Source organism: Oratosquilla oratoria, chromosome 2 (genome assembly GCF_046742065.1).
Source record: "Oratosquilla oratoria isolate Oo_2021 chromosome 2, ASM4674206v1, whole genome shotgun sequence".
Lineage (NCBI taxonomy): Eukaryota > Metazoa > Arthropoda > Malacostraca > Stomatopoda > Squillidae > Oratosquilla > Oratosquilla oratoria.
Genome location: NC_134778.1, coordinates 65013179 through 65035624, shown reverse-complemented (window position 1 = coordinate 65035624; position 22446 = coordinate 65013179). Strand labels below are relative to the sequence as shown.

Sequence of the window (22446 nt, the reverse complement as noted above, 5' to 3'; positions counted from 1 at the left end):
GATGACTCATCATCCAGGAGGAGCCAAGATAAAAGGGAGATGGTTGGATGGGAGTGGAGTACATGGGGATGGAATGGGTGGGAGTGGATTTTATGCCTTTGTTTTTTGGCTACCTCCCTTGTAAGAGGGAAAAACCTTTGGTATATTTAAGTCCAGGTGTACATTTTGTCCTTATGTTTGTTATGTGTGTATGATTATGGGTGTTGTTATATAGCGTTTCAAGCAACAGACTCTTTCAAGAAACACTCATCCCCTTAGTCCTTAAAAACGAAGGTCAACCCTCAAAGGAAACTGGAAAGACACCAATATACCTAACTGTAGAGCCCTTGGGGGGACAGGACTGCTCAGACAGACAGTCTAGGGAACAACAACAACTACAGAGTCCAGAATGTGTAGTCTATCATTCCCACAGGTTAATCATACATGTTGACTGAAACCTCATTTTATTTAAAGTACAAGTGCTATTTACAATGTTCCACAGCACCTTGCATCTCACATGATAGCAAGAGCACACTGGAACTTCTGTACAACATACCCAACCTGATCATCATTTCCCTGTCACAGACAGATTTTTATTTCTCTTATTGATTAAGTGCTCAAAACATATTTGTATAGCCTCCAAAACAGTCTATGTGCCATTAAGTCCCTGCTGAAGTATAGAATCATGTTCCGTTATGTAGGAAGGTGAAAAATCATAATAATTATTCAATAAATATATGACTATTATGCATAGTCACAAGTCATTTAAGGTAACAACTGAAATTTTGGAGGAAAAAAGAATAAATAGCAAACCAATAATGGATAATAAATAATAATAATAATAATAATAATGATAATTCTGTAATAACAACAACTAAAACGTGCTTGAAAACCCATGAAAATATCAGTGCAAGTTAATCAAAAGAAAGCCTTTCACTATACCACATGCCTAAAATCCTATTCAAAAACAAGTCCTTTTGGTCTTCTAGCCACAACTGCGTATTAGTTTCAAAGGAATGCTACAGCCTCTACCTCCTGAAATTCTACATTTTATGCAAAATGATATTTGTAGATTTTGACGAGTATCCTATCACATGACAAACAGAAATGCAGAGTTATCTTGAAATCACCTTGATACTTGTCCATGCACAAGTCTAAAAATACATACAAGCATCCTGTTTTCAAAACAAATACTACACTTCAACATTGGTTAAATCATTTTTCCCTCTATATTGCAAACCATTATTCCACACATCTACAATTCATATTGTAACGCATCTCAGCATTTGTTGATGGTAAAAGAACCCACATCCTAACAACAGTGAACGAGCTCATCAGTCTAGATACAATTCTCTTGATATCAAGCATCAATTTATGGTAATTAATTATGTTTTGCAACAGAATTTTCAAATAGGCGATGGCAACATATAAACTAGTTCTTCCCTCTCTGAGTCATGAACATTTGTTGACCAAATGGGGAAAGAATTCATATAATCTGATATCAAATTGACCTTTCAGAGTACCAAAACATCCTTACATGTTCTGAGCTACTTCACCTACAGAAGCGAAACAATGATGGATAGGATAATAGACGTAATAACAACCAGGTATCCAGTCTTGTAGAGGGTCCGAAGGGTAAAACCATAACCAAGATCCCAGACCTGAAATAGTAAACACAGTTTTAGTTCTTGTATCCATTACAAAGCAACCAGTTCAGCCCGATCCTATACATTTTATTTTTGTAGTAACATACATACATATACCAAAGGCCTTTTCCCCCTACACGGGGAGGTAGCCAAAAAGAAACAGGCATAGAAACCACTCCCACCCACTCCATTTCCTATATATTCCACTCCCCTCCACCCTCTTATCTTGGCACCTCCTGGATGATGGGTCATCCCTGCATCCTGTCCATTGCCCTGGGTCAGAAGCAGTGTCGCAAGACACAGCACATCCACAGCAAGGCCGCTTCATAAATTCGGTGACACCCCCCTCTCCGTCCCCCCATGTAGAAAAGAAGAAAACGAGAAGAAATTTTGGGCTGCGTCAAATTTTTTCTCACACATACTTCCTCACCCCCCATCCCCCACCCACTCCCCCTCATGCATCACAGCATCATCTATACACAATCCCTCTCCATTCACCCCTATCTTCTGTCCTCTCCCATCCTTCCACCACAGACATTCCTCTTTTGTAATGCCCTTTCACCCCATCCATCCATCTCATCCTAGGACACCCCCTCATATTCGCTCCTTCCACCTCTGCCTTCCACACTTCTGTTACCAATCTTTCTTCACTCATTCTTTCCATGTGTCCAAACCATCCCAATACTCTTTCATTAACCCTATCTCCCAGTTCTCTTTCCACCCCTGTCCTCCTCCTCACCTCATTTCTCACTCTATCCAGCCTAGTAACCCCTATCATACTTCTCAGACATTTCATCTCAAACACATTCAAACTCCTCTCTTCCTCTCTCATGTTCCATGTTTTTGCCCTTTCCCAATCAAGTGGCACAATGCCTTCTTTCAATGAACGACGTGTAACAAGACCATGGATCTTGTCCGCTTGTTGTTCCCTACATTCTTTAAGTATCCAGTTTGAGATCCCCTCAGGTCCTGAAGCTTTTGTCACATCCAATGAGCCCAGGAGATTGAGCATTTCCCTCACTTCTACATTTATATATGCTAAAACTGGTTTTTAGCTCCCCTTGCTTTTCGAGAGAAAAAAAAAAAAAAAAAAAAAAAAAAAAAAATCAATATATAAATAAATCAATATATAAATAAATCAATAAATAAATAAATCAATAAATATATATATATATATATATATATATATATATATGCTCTTTTATGAAGACTTACTGGAATCCTTCATTCACTATTTCTGCCTGAGCTGAGACCCCTTCAAAGAACTCGCCTACTATTAACTTGATTATTTTTCCCCGTGTTTCAATGTACTATTTATAAACCTGTAAAGCAGTTTTAGTTCATCTTTGCATTTATCTACTACACCTCTTTCAAAATTGCTTTCTTCCCCCTGCAAATACTGTTATAGTCATTCCTAGCTCGTTTGTAAGCTTCTTTTTTTTTTATTGCTTCTTTTCTTTCTACATTTTCCTCAAGCCACATCTCTGGCCTTTTTCACAATCTCACACTTTTTGTTAAACCAATCTTGTCTTTGCTTCTTTCCTTATCTAGTCTTTGGTACATAATTGTTCACTCCTACGTTGTAAATGTGTGTGCATGCATGTGTCTGTGTAAGCCGACAGATATAATGCTTTAAGACAATAGTGCAAGTTCTGCAGCTGTCTAAAGACTCACTCACCAGATGCCTAATGCCATTGCAAATGTGATACATGAAGGGCAGGGCCAGGCTAAATTTGGCAGCAAAAATAAGTACGCTACCGAACTGCATGTTCTGCACCATCTCCAGGTAGTACGGGTACGACCCGGGAAGGGCCAACATACCTGTGCAAGGGAAAAGGTATTATAATCATTATCATGTTAGGAACGTGTCATTGAGAAAGTAACAACAAATTATCAATAGGAAGGAAGTGGGAGGTGCACAAGTTGTTGTTATAGGATGACACTGCATGTATGGCCAAGTCTGAGAATAGAGTGAAACAGTCAGAGGTATATGAATATGCAGATGACCTGACAATGATAACCCAGGACAGCAAATACATAAAAGCAGCAAAGAACACCTAAGCTTATGGAAAACTGCATTGTACACAATCATGTAGACCAACAACACAATATATTCTCTATAAAGGATTTGTGGGAAAATCCACTTCCTCAGGGAGATGGGTCTGGTCGGTCAGAAAGCATAGGTAATGACAACATTCCAAGCCTATTTGATAAACTAGAACAATGGCTCAAAAATAACAGATGGAAATCTCACCAGAGAAATCAAGGGACATTACTCACACCAGATAATCATGAATAAAAAAAAATATATTAAAATTAAATGGCCAAACCCTTCCATCAGAAAAGAACCCTAAAATTCTAAGCCTCATATTTGATACTCATGTAATTCAGCCCAAATAGGACCTGTCAGCAAAAATCAACAAGAAAACAAACCAGCTTAAATCCACTGCAAACATTGACTTTGAACAACTGAAACTCTAATAACAATCTTCAAGCACTATATGAATCATCCTCAACTATGTCTCCATACCATGGTTCCTGACAATCAGCAAGGCAAGCAACTTAACAGAACGGAGCAACAAGATTAATAATGGGATGCACAAAAACCACCCCTATTGGACATCTGCATCCTGAAACCGAAATCCTCCTTATAGAACACCATGTGAAAATGACAAAGAGAACCCTCAACATTAAACACCCATTACAAAAGCAAAAGAGGATAAATACTTGGGTGTTGATAAAAGACAACCTGTCACCCGACATATATATCAGCAGGATTGTGGGAGAGACATGGACTACTGCAGAAGATTAAAGTGGGGTTTCATTATATGGATGAATAGACGGTGAAAAACTCATCGAAACCCTAATACATCCAAGACTGGAATATGTGTCAGTAGCATGGTCCCCACACAGAGTGAAGAATATAAGCAAGATTGAGAGAGTACAAAGGGCAGCAAGCAAACTGGTCCCCAGCCTGACTAAAACCATATGAGGAAAGACTAAAGTACTGGATCTACCAACTCCAAAAGATCAAATAGAATGAGGTGATGTGATTACAGTGCTCAGGCCACTAAAGGGGATAGATTGCATTGATAGAAGAGATCTCCTGATTAAAGATGGAAGGGCTTTAAGAGGTCATGGAAGTAATTTAAGAAAAACCACATGTTGAAAGGATGTGAAGAAATACATTTTCCATATAAATGTATAAATATGATAGCTTAGAAGGTGATATAGCCCTAGCTCAAATAATATACGAGTTCAAATCTAAATATGATAATTGGTTATCAAAGATATAGATTAAGTTGGAACCATTTGTTCCTTTCCTGTATACTACAATTAGGTACATACACTACATCTCACAGGCACCACCAACAGGACACAACAAAACAACACCAACAGCACACAACACAACATACACTCTATAAAGGATTTGTGGGAAAACCCCATTCCAGCTATAGCATTCGTTGGGGAGATGGGACTGCTCGGACAGACAGTCAAGGGAACAACAACAACAACAGCATACTATTCTATTCATCTATATACCAAAAGGCTTCTTCCCCCTTATAAGGGAAGTAAGTAATCAGCCAAGGCATCCACCCATCCCAAACCTTCCCATTCCTATCCATCCATCCATCCATCCATCACTCATCCGTTTCCCTTTCATCTTGGCTCCCCACGGATGAATGCTCATCTCTGGCCCCTGCCCATTCCCTGGGTCAGAAGCAATAGAGAAGTGGATGTGCCTTGCTGCATTGCTTCTGACAGTGGATGGGGAGTAAGGATGACCCTTCATCCACAGAGTTGCGATAGTACACTACAAACATTTATAAAAACCTACCACCTATACCACACAAAAACACATACACACTCAGGTAAACATGCCCTCCAAGATGCACCAAACTCAAGACTCTTTCACAGTGTTTCTCAACCAGGGTTCCCCAGAACCCTAAGGTTCCACAAAAGGTCCCTAAGGGTTCTGCAAGAACAAGAGAGATAACCTAATGCACTTTTGATTTTTTATTTAATTTCATTTACATAATATAATTAAACACGCACGACATATTCTTTGTAATTGTAACAATGTAATATAGACATCATCCTATCTAACCTATTATTACGATGAAAATAAAATGCGAGAGATATGGTATATGTGTTTTTTATTTTGCGCAGGGGTTCCTTGAGACACGTAATTTATTTTAGAGGTTGCACAAGGGTAAAGAGATTGAGAAACACTGCTCTATCAACTCTACCAACAACCCATATGCATAAGCTCCAGAAGAAAATTTTACTACCCCCCAACCCCTATCTGGTAAGTACTGTACCACACCAACACACTTGCACTCGGGGCACCACCCAGCAATGAAACAGGTCCAACCGTCCTGGCCATAGATTCAAAATGAACCAGATGCAATCAACACCGAGAGCACATACTACATCACCCTACGCTAACAATTCCTAGACACCAACATATCTTCCCTGAGCGTCTTGCAGACCTGCCCGGAGGCTGTTGCCAGTTGCCCGAAGGCTGTGGGTCTTCTACAAGACACAGCAGGATTGATTAATATACAAGGAAAAGGTGACAATTATGGATTTAGTAATATTTAAGGGATTAGTCTGTTGAATGTGATTGGTAAGGTGTATGTATAAATCAGGACGGGGTCAGGTATTTTGAGAAGAGCAGTGTGGGTTCCAGAGAGGATGAGCATACACAAGTCAAACTGTTCTTCTACAACTGTATTTACCAAAAAATAATAAGAATGCATTTTGGGCTTCCATAGACTTTGCAAATGATGGGGCAGACAGAGAAACTTGATGGAGTGTTACAATTATATGGAACACATGAGCCTGAAAGGGTGCAACAGTGATGAGCAGCTTATACATGAAGCCTTACTACCAGCACCGTTTTTTATATTTGCCTCAGAGATCTGACTTCTGCTCACTCATGCATGCAACAAAAGTACTATATCAGACCCACCTGAGGTTCAAGATCCCCTTGCAAAGGATTAGATCTCTGGTTCCTCACGATTATGAATTATCATGTAATCACTAATAATTTCTTAAGCATATAGACCCTTTCTCAACCTTTTTACCCTTGCCCTTGATAACCTTTAAACTAAATTGCATGTCTCAAGGAACCCCTGCACAAAAAAAGAAAAAAAAAGAAAGAAAAAAAAACACATACACCATATCTTTCTCGTTTTATTTTCATTGTAATAATAGGTTAGATAGGATGATGTCTATATTACATTGTCACAATAATCAAGAATATGTGCGTGTTTAATTATATTATGTATATGAAATTAAATATAAAATCAAAAGTGCATTAGCTTAACTCACTTGTTCTCGTGGAACCCTTAGGGAACTTTTGCAGAAACTTAGGGTTCCGGAGAACCCTGGTTGAGAAATGCTGATATAGACGATGTATCATCATAAACAAAGTTTAAATTCCCCCATGGGTTTTCTTAAAATTACATCATAACCACCACCTTGGGACCCAAATATAGTAATATTTAGTACTTACCAATTCCAAAACCGCTAATAACACCTGAAAGCATGATGCCAGATGCTCGGTGGGAGAGTGAGAGGATGGAGGTAATCTGAGGTTTGTAGATGGTCATGTGGGGAGAGATGGGGCGCTTCAGACGTTTGTTCTTTGCCCAGAAATCTTCTGCCGTCTGAACCTTCATGGCCGCTACACTTGGTGATGTGTACAGGGCTCGGGCCCTGCTCAGGAGAGATTGGTGTGAATACCAGTATATATATATATATATATATTTAAATATATACTGTATATATATACACACACACACACATATATATATATATATCTATATATACATATACATATATATACGTATATATATATATAATATATATATACATATACATATATATATATACATATGTATACATATATATATATATATATATATATATATGCATACATATTATACATATATATATATATATATATATATATATACATATACACTGTATATACATATATATATATATACATACATATATATATACATATATATATATATACGTATCTATATATATATATATACATACATATACATACATATATATATATATATATACATACATATATATACACATATAAATATATACATACATATATATAAATACATATATACATATATATAAATACATATATACATATATATATATACATATACACATATATGTATGTGTATATATATATATATATATTTGTGTATTTTGGGAGCAGGTTCTCTTTTAAACATGTTTGATTGAATACGACAGCATTCTGGAAGTTGTTGAATTTCTTTCTTGTATTTTCTATTTTTCTAATTAAATTCTTCCCTTGAATAGGGTGGGCATAGACCAATTCATTATACTTCTCCATTTTATTGCACAACGTTTCGTCTTTAATAAGACATCTTCTGGTATTTCTGTTTTAAAGATACAATAGATATTTATGATACTAGTCTGAATTACATTGATTATTACACATTAACAATTTATATCATATCTTACAATTGCATTTACATTTTAAATTTGAATGAATAATAACTCTAAAGATAATATTATTGATAATAATAATGATAATAATAATATTAAAAACTACTTCTTGCCTTAGGTGAAAAGGATGGGGAGTCGGCTACACAGTAAGCCGCGGTGACCTTCTCCTATGGAGGTGTGAGGAGATTAGCGGATTACCCGTGACCTCTGCCCTTTTAAATGGTTCAGAGACCTGATGAGGAGAGGGGGTGTGTGGAGGGGGTGGGGGAGGAGGAGGAGGAGGAGGGAGAGGAGAGGGTGAAGCTGAGGAGGAGGGGGTGGTAGAGGCGGAATGTTGCAATTTTTGGTTATACAATTTTTGGTTATACAAGGGGATATTAGATAATAGGTCGCATTGCAAATTGATGGAAGGGGCTTTTTCTCTAATGTATATAGATTCTAAGAGCTGGAGTTTTCTTGAATTATAATGGTGTCCAATGATTTTAGTATTTTTAGATATTAAATCTCTTGTGGTTACTATGTTGTGGCATTTCTTAAGGTGTTCTTTTATCGCCCCCGTTTGCTGATGGTATGTTAACCTTCTGCCTAAGGTACATTGTGTATGACCAATGTATCTCGCTGGAAGTGCAAAGTCTTCCTCTGGACAAGTGAATTCATAAATTACATTGGTTTTCTGTAATGCCTCAGGTTTGAACAGGTTATTTTCCATCACTAGTGAAGATGTTTTGGGATTCTTATAGTATATGATGACTTTTATTTCATCTTCCTTGTTTACGGGGTGGCAATTTTTCTTTATTATGTCTCTGACAGCTTTCTCATCTTTTTTGTATGCTTCTGTATAAGTGTTGTGGTAAAATATGTTTATCTGGTGTTTTGCTTTGGATTTACTCTGAGTGTTGTCCTTGGAATAAAATCTATGAAGCATTTCTTTTGTCATGTTGTCGAAATCAGTATTAGAATAGCCATTATTAATGAGCATTTGTCTTATGTGTTTAAGTTCATTGTGTAGGGCTTTCCATGATGAGCATACTAGTAAGGCTCTTTTTATATATGCTCTGATGACACCTTTTTTATAATTTTCTGTGCATTCTCCGTTTCCATTCATGCATTTGTTTAAGTTGGTAGGCTTCCGGTATACATTCAAGGTATATTTATTGGGTTTGGAATCTACTAATATGTCTAGAAAGGGGAGAGTTCCATTCTTGTTCAATTCAACAGTGAAAGAGAGCCCAGAAATCTCTTGGAGGTGGTACCTTAGTAGTTCTAGGTCTTTAGTTGATTTAGTGCTAACAAATATATATCATCAATGTATCTGCAATAAATATGTGGTGTCAAATCTCTGTTTTGGAAAACCCTATGTTCTACTTCAGCCATAAATGCTTGGGCAAATAGGACTCCTAGTGGTGACCCCATGGATACACCGTCCGTTTGCATATAAAGTTTTCCCTCTGGGCATCTGAATGGGACCTCTGTGGTGCAAGTTTCTAATAATGCTTTCATAAAGTTGTGTGGGATTTTGGGTGGTGGGAGATCACTGTGATGGTATACATAGTCTAATACCACTCTACCACCCCCTCCTCCTCAGCTTCACCCTCTCCTCTCCCTCCTCCTCCTCCTCCTCCCCCACCCCCTCCACACACCCCCTCTCCTCATCAGGTCTCTGAACCATTTAAAAGGGCAGAGGTCACGGGTAATCCGCTAATCTCCTCACACCTCCATAGGAGAAGGTCACCGCGGCTTACTGTGTAGCCGACTCCCCATCCTTTTCACCTAAGGCAAGAAGTAGTTTTTAATATTATTATTATCATTATTATTATCAATAATATTATCTTTAGAGTTATTATTCATTCAAATTTAAAATGTAAATGCAATTGTAAGATATGATATAAATTGTTAATGTGTAATAATCAATGTAATTCAGACTAGTATCATAAATATCTATTGTATCTTTAAAACAGAAATACCAGAAGATGTCTTATTAAAGACGAAACGTTGTGCAATAAAATGGAGAAGTATAATGAATTGGTCTATGCCCACCCTATTCAAGGGAAGAATTTAATTAGAAAAATAGAAAATACAAGAAAGAAATTCAACAACTTCCAGAATGCTGTCGTATTCAATCAAATATATATATATATATATATATATATATATATATATATATGTATGTATGTATGTATGTATGTATGTACATATATATATATACATATATATATATATATATATATATATATGTGTATGTGTATATATATATATATATATATATATATATATATATATTACATATATATATATATATATCAATGGTGAGAAATGCAGTAACACATTCATAAATCACAATTAACACCATAGTCAGGCGAAAGAAAGAGTTGAGTAAGTGAAACTATTTCAACTGCTAACTGCAATCCTCTTCAGTAGTACAAAGTAGAAGGAAGATGCTGTCTTAAATAGCAACCTCTTACAAAAAGAAGGGAACTGGGAAAAGAATGTCACTATCCCAACCTTTAGGTGACCTGAGGACAACTTTTTCTTTCATCCGACTGTGGTATTAGTTGTGATATATATATAAACTTTAAATCCAGCTCAGTTATGAATAGTATGAGTAATGCTAAAGCAACAAAAACTGATTTCAAACCATGCTTTATTATGACACAGTATAAATACAACCCTATTAGGACATCTCCATTGAAGAAACTAAAATACTTCTCAAAGAGCAAAACATGACAATGATGGGTACAACAGTCTTCAGTCCCACTTATCCCTTGTACATCATCACTCAAACAACTCATATAATGTATCAAAAAGCAACCCACAGCACACCCTACTCAAACATCTACAATAATCTGCCCCAAGTATCCCTCAACACGTCGATACAAAAACACACACACAATAAGCACTCCTAAACAATCTCCAAATTAAATTACATACTCCACACCAGCCCCATCTCAAACAACCCAATAAACATAAACAATGCTGTGCACACTTTTAATACAATCATACAAAACGCAGACAAGAGATACATCCCTAGAGGCAACAGAAAATCACACAACCCCAACTTCACACCAGAAATCCAAGACCTCATCAGACAACGTGACACACTTAAACACGATACCCCTACACCTATCCCTCAAAACATAGCAGACCAAATACAAACACTAAACACTGTGATTGCCAATAAAATACACGAACAAATAACACAAAATTGGCAAAACTTTATCAATACACTTGATCACAAAACAAACACCAGCAAATTGTACAAAACACTCAACAGCATTACACTATCCAACAGTAACACTACACACTCTCACGCAGCAATAATCACAACAGATAATCTACCCTCAAACAGACAAGCAAACGCACTCATACTTCATTTTGCACAGACAAGCCATCTCACTTCTCACCCTGACGACCGACGCACCATTCGACGTAAGAAAGATCCCCACAGACTCAGACTATACACCCTTCATAGTCAGACAAAACTCATAATACATAATCTCAAGCACTCATCTGCCTGTGGCCCTGATAACATAAGCAACATCCACCTAAAACACATTGGACCACAAGGTATACACGCACTCACAAACATTGCAAACTACAGCTATTCACACAACACTATACCCGACATCTGGAAGCATGGTAAAATAATCACCATTCCAAAACCGAACAAAGACCCAACAATCCCAACACCGCACCGCCCAATCACACTTCTCAGCACCCCCTCTAAACTCATTGAACGCCTAATACTTAAACTTGTCACACCACATATTCCCCTTGCTGACTCACAACATGGTTTTAGGCCACTACACTCCACAAACACTCTTCTGATAAACCTCACACAAAGAATTTTAGATGGCATCAATTCAGATAGGCCCCACCACAGAACTCTTCTCATAACATTAGACATTAGTAAAGCTTTTGATGCTATCCCCCACCACAACCTAACAAATAAAATATATAACACAGACATGCACAATAACACCAAAAGATGGCTGGCCAATTATCTGGCAGGTAGGAATGCTTACGTGTCATATAATGGCCAATCATCGCACATCAGAAACATTAAGAATGGAGTACCACAGGGCTCAGTTCTATCCCCCACACTGTTTAATCTATACATCCATGACTTACCCACACCAGACACCTCAGAAATACAAATCTCTTCCTACGCAGACGACATAACAATCACATGCACACATCGTAACACAGATAAAGCTGCAGAAATAATCCAGCCATACCTTGATACACTCAACACATGGTTCATCACAGACTCAAAATAGCTCCAACCAAATCTACAGCAACACTTCTCACCAACTGGACAAAAGAACACAAATACAGTAGACCCTCGTTTTACGCGGATTTTTTATGCGCGGTTTTGAATTTACGCGGATTTTTGGAAGGGGCAACCAAGGAAGTTAAGCATCAGACTGTCAACTCCTGCTGGAAAATTCTGTGGCCAAGCTGCGTCCATTCTTTTACAGGCTTTTCAGCGGATGAGCAAGTGGAAGATCAGGTGAAGAAGACTGTAGCCTTAGCAAAGGAAGTTGGCGGTGAAGGATTTGCAGATATGGAGGAAGAAGAGGTTTGGGAACTGGTTCGTGGCCATGCAGTTGAGCTGTCTGAGGAGGAACTGGTGGAACTCGTCCAGTCGGCCAGTGAGGAGGAGGAGGAGGAGAAGGGCAATGTTGAAGAAGAAAGCCAGCCACAGGAAGGATTAACTTTGGACTCATTGGCAGCCTTGATACGACAGGCCTCCGCTCTCAAGGCTGCCATTTATGAGACTGACACATCCATGGTGAGGGCAATTGCGGCGCAGAATGGCATCGACAGTGTTATGGCGCCCTACAAAGCCGTTTTGCAGGACATGAAAAAGCGCCGAGTACAATTGCCCATCACCATGTTTTTACAGAAACGTGGTGGTCCAGCTAATTCTGATGCCGAGTCCGACTAGACTGCTACCTAGACTACTACCCCTTCTACATATATTCATTTCATGCACTGTTTTTTCTTGTTCTTTTGTTTGTATTGTATTGTTTTCCTATTTTTCTATTGTATTATTTTGTTCAATATGGCAATTCATTGTGGAAATAAAATTATTAGGGTTCTAATGATTGTTTTGGTATATCTCCTTCAGTGGCGGAATTTTACGCGGATTTTCGTTTTACGCGGGGGTTCCCGGTCCCTAACCCCCGCGTAAAACGAGGGTCTACTGTACATACCTCATCTCTACATCAACAACACTCTAATACCACACACAAACACACCGAAAATTCTTGGTGTAACATACGATACATCCATGTCTTTCAAACAACACATCACAAACATAAAAAACAAATGCACACCTAGACTTAACGCACTTAAGTCAATCACTGGAACAACATTTGGACAAAACAAAGAAACTAATATAACAATATACAAACAATGCATACGCTCAGTGATGAATTATGCGAGTCCTGCATGGGCTCCTAATCTCAGTGAGACACACCACAACACCCTTCAAATCATACAAAACAAAGCCCTAAAAACAATTACAGGCTGCACAAATACAACACCTACAAACCATTTACACCATGAAACAAAAGTCCTCAAAGTCAAGGACCACCTCGACATGAGAGGTACACAAACACTTGCTGCAGCCACCACAAACACATCACACCCACTACACTACATAGCAGATCACCCACACACACCAAGAAACATTAAAACAACACCCAAAGACCTTTATCATGCACTCTCTTCTCTTCCTCCACAACCACCAAATACCAGCCTCCGGAAACATATTCATAATCATATCACTCACCGCTCCATTAACACACTGAAAGACAACACATTGCTGCATGCCAGACCCCCTGATATCCACCCTTCTGAATCCTCTCTCCCACGAAAGGACAGAGTCCACTTGGCCAGACTGCAGTGCGGCCACCACCCAGCACTTCTAAGCTACCAGAAGGGGCCGGATGACCGCATTGTGAACAGCTGCCCAGGATGTAACACTTCACCCCATACCATACAACACATAATGGAAGACTGCATTATACACAATCATGCACGCAAACAACACAACATACACTCTATAAAGGATTTGTGGGAAAACCCAGTTTCGGCTGTGGCATTCCTTGGGGAGACGGGACTGCTTGGACAGACAGTCTAGGGAACAACAACAACAACAACAACCCAATAAAGAAATCCCTCCCAAGACATGTGAAAACCACATTGGCATGACAGCCTTCAAGCCATCACCCCCGCATTCAAAAATTATAACAAAGGTTGAGCATGCCAACAGGAGACATTTTGGTCCACAACTAGGTCGGATGCAAAAAAAAAAAAAAAAAATTATAATAATGATAAATGAATAAAAATTATAATATAAATAATAATAAATAAAAGAAATAAATGCATATAGTTAAATAATAAACAGGTAAAAAGTAAATAATAATAGAGATAACTAATAATAAATGAGAAGCAAATAATAAACAGACAAATTAACAAACAACATAGAACAGGTCTGGCCAGACTACCTGTAACCCAGATGCAATCACCAGAGAACTTGACCTCCTTTTCCACACTACCCCACTCTCATCCTACCCAGAAAACAACACCAAATCTCTTCTACAAGTGATTTGTAGACTAATTCGGTATCTACTGATCTCCTAGAAGAAAGACCCGAGGCAACTTATTGATTTGTACATAGATCAAATCCTACTTAGAAATAATGTATGCGAATATTGACAGCAATACATAAACAGCTGGGATCAACAACAAGAATGATCCCCCTGCGACCCATCTCCAACACTCTAATCTCCTCCACATTTTCACATAAGGATCCTAAATTTCTCACACTTTCCAACCTTGTAACCCCTACCATACTTCTCAGTCATTTCACTTCACATTTAAAGTCTTCCTCTCTAATGTTCCATGCCTGTGCCCCATACAGTGCTGTTGGTACAATCACCCCTTCATACAACCTCCTCTTGGCATCCACCCCAAATTGTCTATTTCTCATTACACTTTTCAATAATAATAATACATACATACAGAGATATACTGAGGGTTTTTTCCCCCTTACAAGGGAGGTAGCCAAAGTCAAAGGCATAAATCCACTCCCACCCATTTCATAACCATATACTCCACTCCCATTCACCATCTCTCCCTCCCTCTTTTCTTGGCTCCTCCTGGATGACAGGTCATCCCTGCATCTCGCCCAGTGCCCTGGGTCAGAAGCAATGCAGCAAAAGACAACACATCCACAGCAAGGCCACTTCATTTAATCAGCAACCCCCCTCTCCATCCCCTCATGCAGAAAGAGAAGGACAGGAAGAAATCCCTCTGGGCTGTGTCAAAATATCATTCACACATACTCCCTTACCCCCCATTACTAACCCGCCCTTCCATGCATCATCACAACAATAACAACAACAACAACAATAAATAAAAAAAAATCTACATTAATCATACATATGGTAGGAGTACCACTCCCCCACCACCACCATCAACTAACTACATACCATTGTGGCCTTGGACCAAACACTTTACTGATTCCTTGTGTCTGTAATGTTCCTCCATTACAGCCCCGCGTAATCAATCTGTAAAGAGCAAAACATGTATTTGTACACACATACATATATACCAAAGGCTTTTTTTCTTTTACAAAGGAGGTAGCCAAAAAACAAAGGCATAAAAACCACTCCCACCCATTTGTACAATAAATATTTATTTGTACAATAAATATGTGAAAAAAAGGTTGTTATGATCTGTAACAAGAGAACTGTACAGACGCTCCTCAACTTACATTTTAGTTACGTTCTGAACGGCCGAACGTAAGTTGAAAATGAATGTAAGTTGTTACTGTACTATACATCCGTAAATTCTATTACCGTATCTTATAAAACACCCCTAAATCATTAATTATACACATAACATTGTAAAATAATAACAAATTTCAAATCAATTAAATTCAAGCAACATAAATTGAGATGGTGGAGGAGGGGGAGGGGGAGGAGGAGGATGAGGCAAGGCACGTTCAGTCTGTCGTTTGTGCCATGTAAACAATGGACGCAGCATCACGCGTAAGTATCGTTTGAACTACGGAGAGTGCGCTAAACTAAAAAATTCACTCAAAAATTGTTTTTTTACATTTTTTTTTAGTCAGTTCAAACGTAAAATCAAAAAAACGTAAAATGAATGAACGTAAGTAGAGGAGTGTCTGTACTGCAAAGTACCTAATGCCACCATAGACACTTCACTTAAGCATTTTATTGTTCACACTTCATCTGTCAGAAAATAAATCTAAGATAAAGGCTGGTTGTCTGGGAGTGACAGCAATATTAAGAATATTATGTGGCTGGAAGAGGAGTAGGATGGAAAAAATAAACAAGTAAATATATAAATTAATAATAAAAAAATTATATATATATATATAAATCAAAATCAAATATAATGCTTGGGTGTTTAACTGATTTTTAAAATTTAATTGTATTACAATCCATTGGGTACATAAGAACACAAGAATGGAGACTGCAAGAGACCATAAGGCAGTTCCATGTCCATTACCACCTGTCATCCCCATCCATAAAGTTGTCTAACAGTTTCTCAAAACAAATGATAGTTTCAGTGTTCACTACATGGTTACTAAGTCTATTCCATTCATTGACCGCCCTACTAATAAACCAATTCTTGCCTATTTCATTTTTAAATCTAAATTTGTCCAACTTAATTCCATTACTGCGAGTCCTGCCACTGTCTTAATATACCTTCTTTGCATCACCCTTGTTATAGCCTTTGATCCACTTGAACACCTCTATTAGATTGCACCGTACTCTGTATCTTTCCAGTGTGTGCAAGTTAAGGTACCTAAATCTCTCTTTGTAATGTAAATTTCTGAGCCCATGTATCATTCTGGTCATTCTCCTTCATACTGATTCTAGTGAATTGATGACCATTTACCATTTAATTGGACAGAGACCAAAACTGTACCACATGGTCAAAGATGGGTCTAACGCCAGACAGTGTTGAACTCGTGAGCAGGTGGGTGTGAATTAGATTCCCAGGACCCATCGCAGCAGCAAGGCTTGATGCATCGGTTCTTGAGAGCCCTGGCCAGGCAGGGAGACAACCTAACAGTGGCCTAAAATCCCAGCAGCATTTTACAAAGGATTACAAAGGAGGAGCATGCCAACAGACTTTTTGGTCCATAACTATAAGCAATTCACTCAAAGAATCTCAGTCGATTCTGCATTTTTGGTTGGCAGCCCTACTCATCCTTCTCTACAATGCAACTCACAAACTTTTTCATATCTAAATATTTCAATTTACGATCCGAGTGTCACTCTTCCGACCATATGTTGGTAAAACCATATTCATAGACTCAAGAAGATAATGAATACGAGATAATGAAAGCTGTAAACTAATAGAAATTGAAAAAACATGAGCAGTATGTATTCAAATCATGTTCAATTTTGACTCATGAGATTGATTGGGGTGGAGGGAGGGAGGGAGCAAGACGCTGTGCTTCCCACTACCCGTCCAGTATCAAAAGATAATCATATAAACCTTTCATTTTCTCTTTTATGTGTCACTTTATGGGATATGTGAAAGCACACAATGACTGGACACAGCGATAACAAGTAAAATGCTGTATAAGCATTAAAATTATATTCCTTATCTTATACTCGCTATAGTTACTTTCTCTGGACTATCGAGATGGAAAGCTTTGAAATAGGTGAACAAGGGCTGCTTCATCCCTAGATGTACATGAAATTCGTGTAACTCATACAGTGACCGAGCTAAGTGAACAAATATAAATATACTTTAAGAAAACTTGGGGTTTCAACCAGCTCAGCAGGGGAAGGGTGAGCAGGGCTGCCAACCGAAAACACAGAATCGTCCGAGATTCTTTAAGTGAATTGCCTATAGGTCAGATGCAAAATACATATACATATATATATATATATATATATATATATATATATATATATATATATATATATGATAAATAAATAACAATTATAATAATATAAATAACAATAAGTAAGTAAATAGGTAAAGTTAAATAACAAATAAACAGGGAAATAGCAAATAATAATAAATGATAATCAAGGAAATAATAATAAACAGACAAATAATAAAAAAAAAATAAATAATATAAAATAAATGGCAGGCATTACAGCATCTTGCTCAGGTGTTTATCTAAACGAATCTCAAAGGTTCAAACTGAACTACATTTAGGTTAGGTAGGTTAGGTCATTTGTGAATTTTCGTCTCGCCTGTTCACACAGCACACACTTTGTACATTTTCTGCATGTATGGGGATGACAGGTAATAATAGACATGGAACTGCCTAGTGTAGGCCTTATGTTCTCTTGCAGTCTCTTCATTCTTATGTTATGTAAATTTTCTCCATGACTGCTAGGAAAGCACTTTTCTCATACTGTTGGAAATGAATCATGACACACTAAACAGAGATGTCTTTTTTCTTTATCTTTATCCCGGGCTGCTTCTTACAACAGCCCACAGTCAATGCACATGGGTATAGGAACTTAGCAGTAAAATTTTTTACATTTTAGCAATTACTATACTATTATCACTGGTGGCGGACAGAGCAACTTTTTAACCTTGAAGTGCTAAAGTGTATGGGAAAGATCACCTTTACGATCTGATAAAACAGGAATGCGACAGAGGTAATTACACGGGTTTAGTCGTTGGATCTACAAAAGGCATTTGATACAGTGGACCATGATATTTTATTAAAAAAAATTCAGGCATTAGGAGTGGCGAATATTGGCTGGTTCAAGTCCTACCTTACAGGTCGCAAACAACTAGTACAGGTAAATGAAGCCTGCTCAGATGACAGAGATAACTTGTGGTGTACCACAAGGTTCAATTCTAGGACCGCTACTGTTCCTAGTCTATATTAACGACATGCCAGGTGCGGTGATCTGTAAGTTACTGCTATTTGCAGACGACTCCACTCTTATTGTCTCAGGTAGGGACCCAGTTGAAGTAGAGGAGAAACTGAGTGTTGAACTGTCATCGGTCCAGGACTGGCTCATAGAAAATAGGCTGTCTTTACACCTCGGTAAAACGGAAAGTATTGTCTTCGCATCAAAACCCAACCTCAGGAAACACAACAATGTAGAGGTCAGATGTGGGGTTAATGTCTTGGAGTCAAAACAAGAGGTAACCTATCTTGGAATACCCTTAGATCAGTCCCTCTCAGGGAATGCCATAACGGATAAGATTGTATCCAAGTGTTCACATGTCAAATTTTTGTACAGAAAAGCCAGAAATTTTGATCTGGAAACAAAGAAGCTTCTGGTCTCAGCATTGTTACAACATCACTTTGATTACGCTTGTAGCTCTTGGTACAGTAGTCTGTGCAGAAAAAATCAGTCCCGGCTACAGGTTACACAAAATAAGATAATTAGATTCATACTAAATTTACCTCAACGTAATCATATTGGTATTGAAGAATTTAGCAAGGTAGGAATGTTACCTGTAAAATATTGTGTCCAGCAGCTGAAACTAAACCAGGTTTACAATGTCACTACCTGTGTCCATTAAGAAGTCAAATAGCAAGGTTACCTTCAAGAAAAAAGTCAAGGGTTACTATATGTCGCAGTTATGGACAGAGAACAGCCTAGATTTTGTGTACTACTAGCTTAGTGAGGGATACCCGATTCCATGAGTAATACCATCCAAATCTGCGTTCACTCATAACTGTTCTGACCTCCCTCCCTTTTTTTGTTCTTCAGAAGTTTAGTTTAGTATAACAATGATTGATGTTTACAAATTGGTTTCCACCTTTGTTTTGCCAGTCATAATATGGCATATGTCTCAGGTAGGGTCCGAGAACAGTTATGATCTGACCTTTTTCCTTGTTCTCCTCGTTGTTTTACTCATTCGAGTACTGGTCCCCTGTACCCTACCTCTGGTGCTTCAGGTTATAATGTACTTCTCCCTAGTGCTCATACTAATTGCCCACTCCGTCCGTCCTAAGATTCAGGTTAAATGTTAGATTTAATTAATAGGTGACCCTAGCTGCAGTGTAGCATTCACTATAACTACATGTTGTTACAGATGTAGAATATTGTAGTATATCATTAATGGTACTACTCTGATATAGTACTCACTCAAACATGTTGATACACCTGTAGAATAATGCAGTATATCATTAATGGTACTACTCTGATATAGTACTCACTCATACTGTTTAGTTACAGTTTAACAGTTCCTTTGCTTAATGCAATGTTCCTTTTTGTGATGTTGCTCAAATTTTTGGTCTCAATATTCCTATGTGTACAAACATTTTAGTAATATTAGCAAAACTATAACAATGTTTATGCGTCATATGTGTTCTGACTAGTATTACTCATGATTGTCTCTGGTCCCCTTAACCCCCTACGTATGTTGTCAGTGTGACTTGGTGTAGAATAACAATTTGATGAGGACCACAATGGAAATAAGCGCACATGCTTTTTGTGTTATCCTCGGCAATTTGCATTTATTCCGAACTATGTGTTCTTGTCATTATTATTTGCACTTCATGTACATTAATTCATTGCCAAATAAAGTCTATCTATCTACCCCACCATCACCCCCCTCTCTGATACAAGACTCAAGTGCTTTCTGACTTGTTCACCTGCCCTTACAAGGGGGAAAAGGCCTTTGGTATATATGCAATTATTACACTTTACTTCATACTTTTACATGTTATTTTTCACCATTATCTTTATATATGTAATGTATATTTATGGAGTACTTAAAATATTACAGGTTATGCTAGGTTGGAATAATTATAATTAGAATGGACCTTGTTCGACTACATAAGAAAATAAAAAAAATAATAGTTTATTTGAACAGTGTTATATAATAATATACCCCGACTTTTGGTTGGGAGTTTATTAAAACTTATAAAATTAAAACAAATAACGTGACATAACCCCAATCTTATACGGAAGATTCCCACCACATAATTCACCAACTTCAGGAAGGGCAAGCCCATAACTATATGATCAATTACTGTATATTGAATAAAGCAAACGTGTCGTATTTACCAAATCTCAGGTTAGGCAATATATAAAGTATTCCTTTTTCATCATTACTTTCAAGGTAACGTATCCTAAATATTACTTTCACTCCTCCGGTTCTATACTGTTTTCCTTAACAATTTAATTATAACACACACTGAGATGTGCGATATATAATAGAAAATATATATATTCCAATCAGGAGGGGAAATAATCACCTTAATGCAAGCAACATTGTTGAATATTCTAGACCCGAGCTCTGTGTACACAGACGACACGGATTGCCTAATTCCGTTTTACGGTGTTCGTACTTCGCATATTAGGCGTTCGTACACATTGAAATGAAATTGTCTACATGTAACTTGTAATGTAAATAACTACCGGGCGTAATAAAAAAAAATCTATAGTGTAACCCACGTAAATTAGTATAGTTATATAATACTTATCCACGTTCTATATAAGGCAAACAGTCATATGTATGGTTGGCCATAGTATACGAGGCAGTCATATGTTTTGTTTACGCAGATTCAGATCTCTGATCTAAGGAACGCAAGTTCAATTTTCAATAGGCAAACACTCCAAAAGGTTAGACAGAAGTCCAGACAGGTGAGTTGGGTCGGAGTCTTTAATTAGAAGGCTATCAAAAGAAATTTGGCTACTTTTCCACACCAAATATGAAGAGGTTGACAGGGAATGAGTATCACAGTCTGTATCCCAAGGAAGTGAATGAGTATGTAAAAAGAATGTTACGGTTGAAAGAAGCGTAGAAAAGGTATAAGGCCCGAAGACATAATGATCCATTTTGATAGGCAAAAAGTACTACTGATAGCACGGCTTTCAGCCTAAACGCTCGTGCGAGACGCAACCTCTAGAGATAACACATGTGGTGGAAAGTCACCAGTGTGGTTAAGTTAAACAATACGGAAATGTTTACCGTTTAACATTTCGAATCGGCCATAACTGGCCACTGCGAGTGGTGAACGACAACTGTTCTCAGGTGTAAGACGTAGGTCTGGGCATGGGGAATTTGCACACTTCTGCCAGGTGGAACTTGTAGGTAGTATAGTATAGGTAGGTATATATACGTATAACATAAAACCACAATAAGATAAGAGAAACACTCATACATATATGAGGAACCTGCATGCAAAATTATTATAGTTAACGTTATACAAAATACATGAATGCTTATGGAATATACATATAACAACAGCGCCAAAGCACTACTAAAATGCGTAGGTCTAACGACGCACATAAAACAGTTACTATGTGTGGATTAAGTACTACAT

The 22446-nt window shown here is 37.7% G+C and overlaps 1 protein-coding gene across 1 annotated transcript; it reads right to left on the bottom strand.

Moving 5' to 3' along the window:
• Positions 1-426: 426 nt before the first annotated feature.
• On the bottom strand, positions 427-21488 carry LOC143039719 (succinate dehydrogenase cytochrome b560 subunit, mitochondrial-like). The gene is made up of 5 exons (XM_076209960.1): positions 21376-21488; positions 15638-15715; positions 7147-7349; positions 3304-3446; positions 427-1640 (listed from the first exon to the last, which is right to left on the bottom strand). The coding sequence occupies exons 1-5, from the start codon at positions 21390-21392 to the stop codon at positions 1536-1538; spliced, it is 546 nt and encodes a 181-aa protein (XP_076066075.1). The 5' UTR covers positions 21393-21488; the 3' UTR covers positions 427-1535.
• Between the last annotated feature and the right edge of the window lie 958 nt (positions 21489-22446).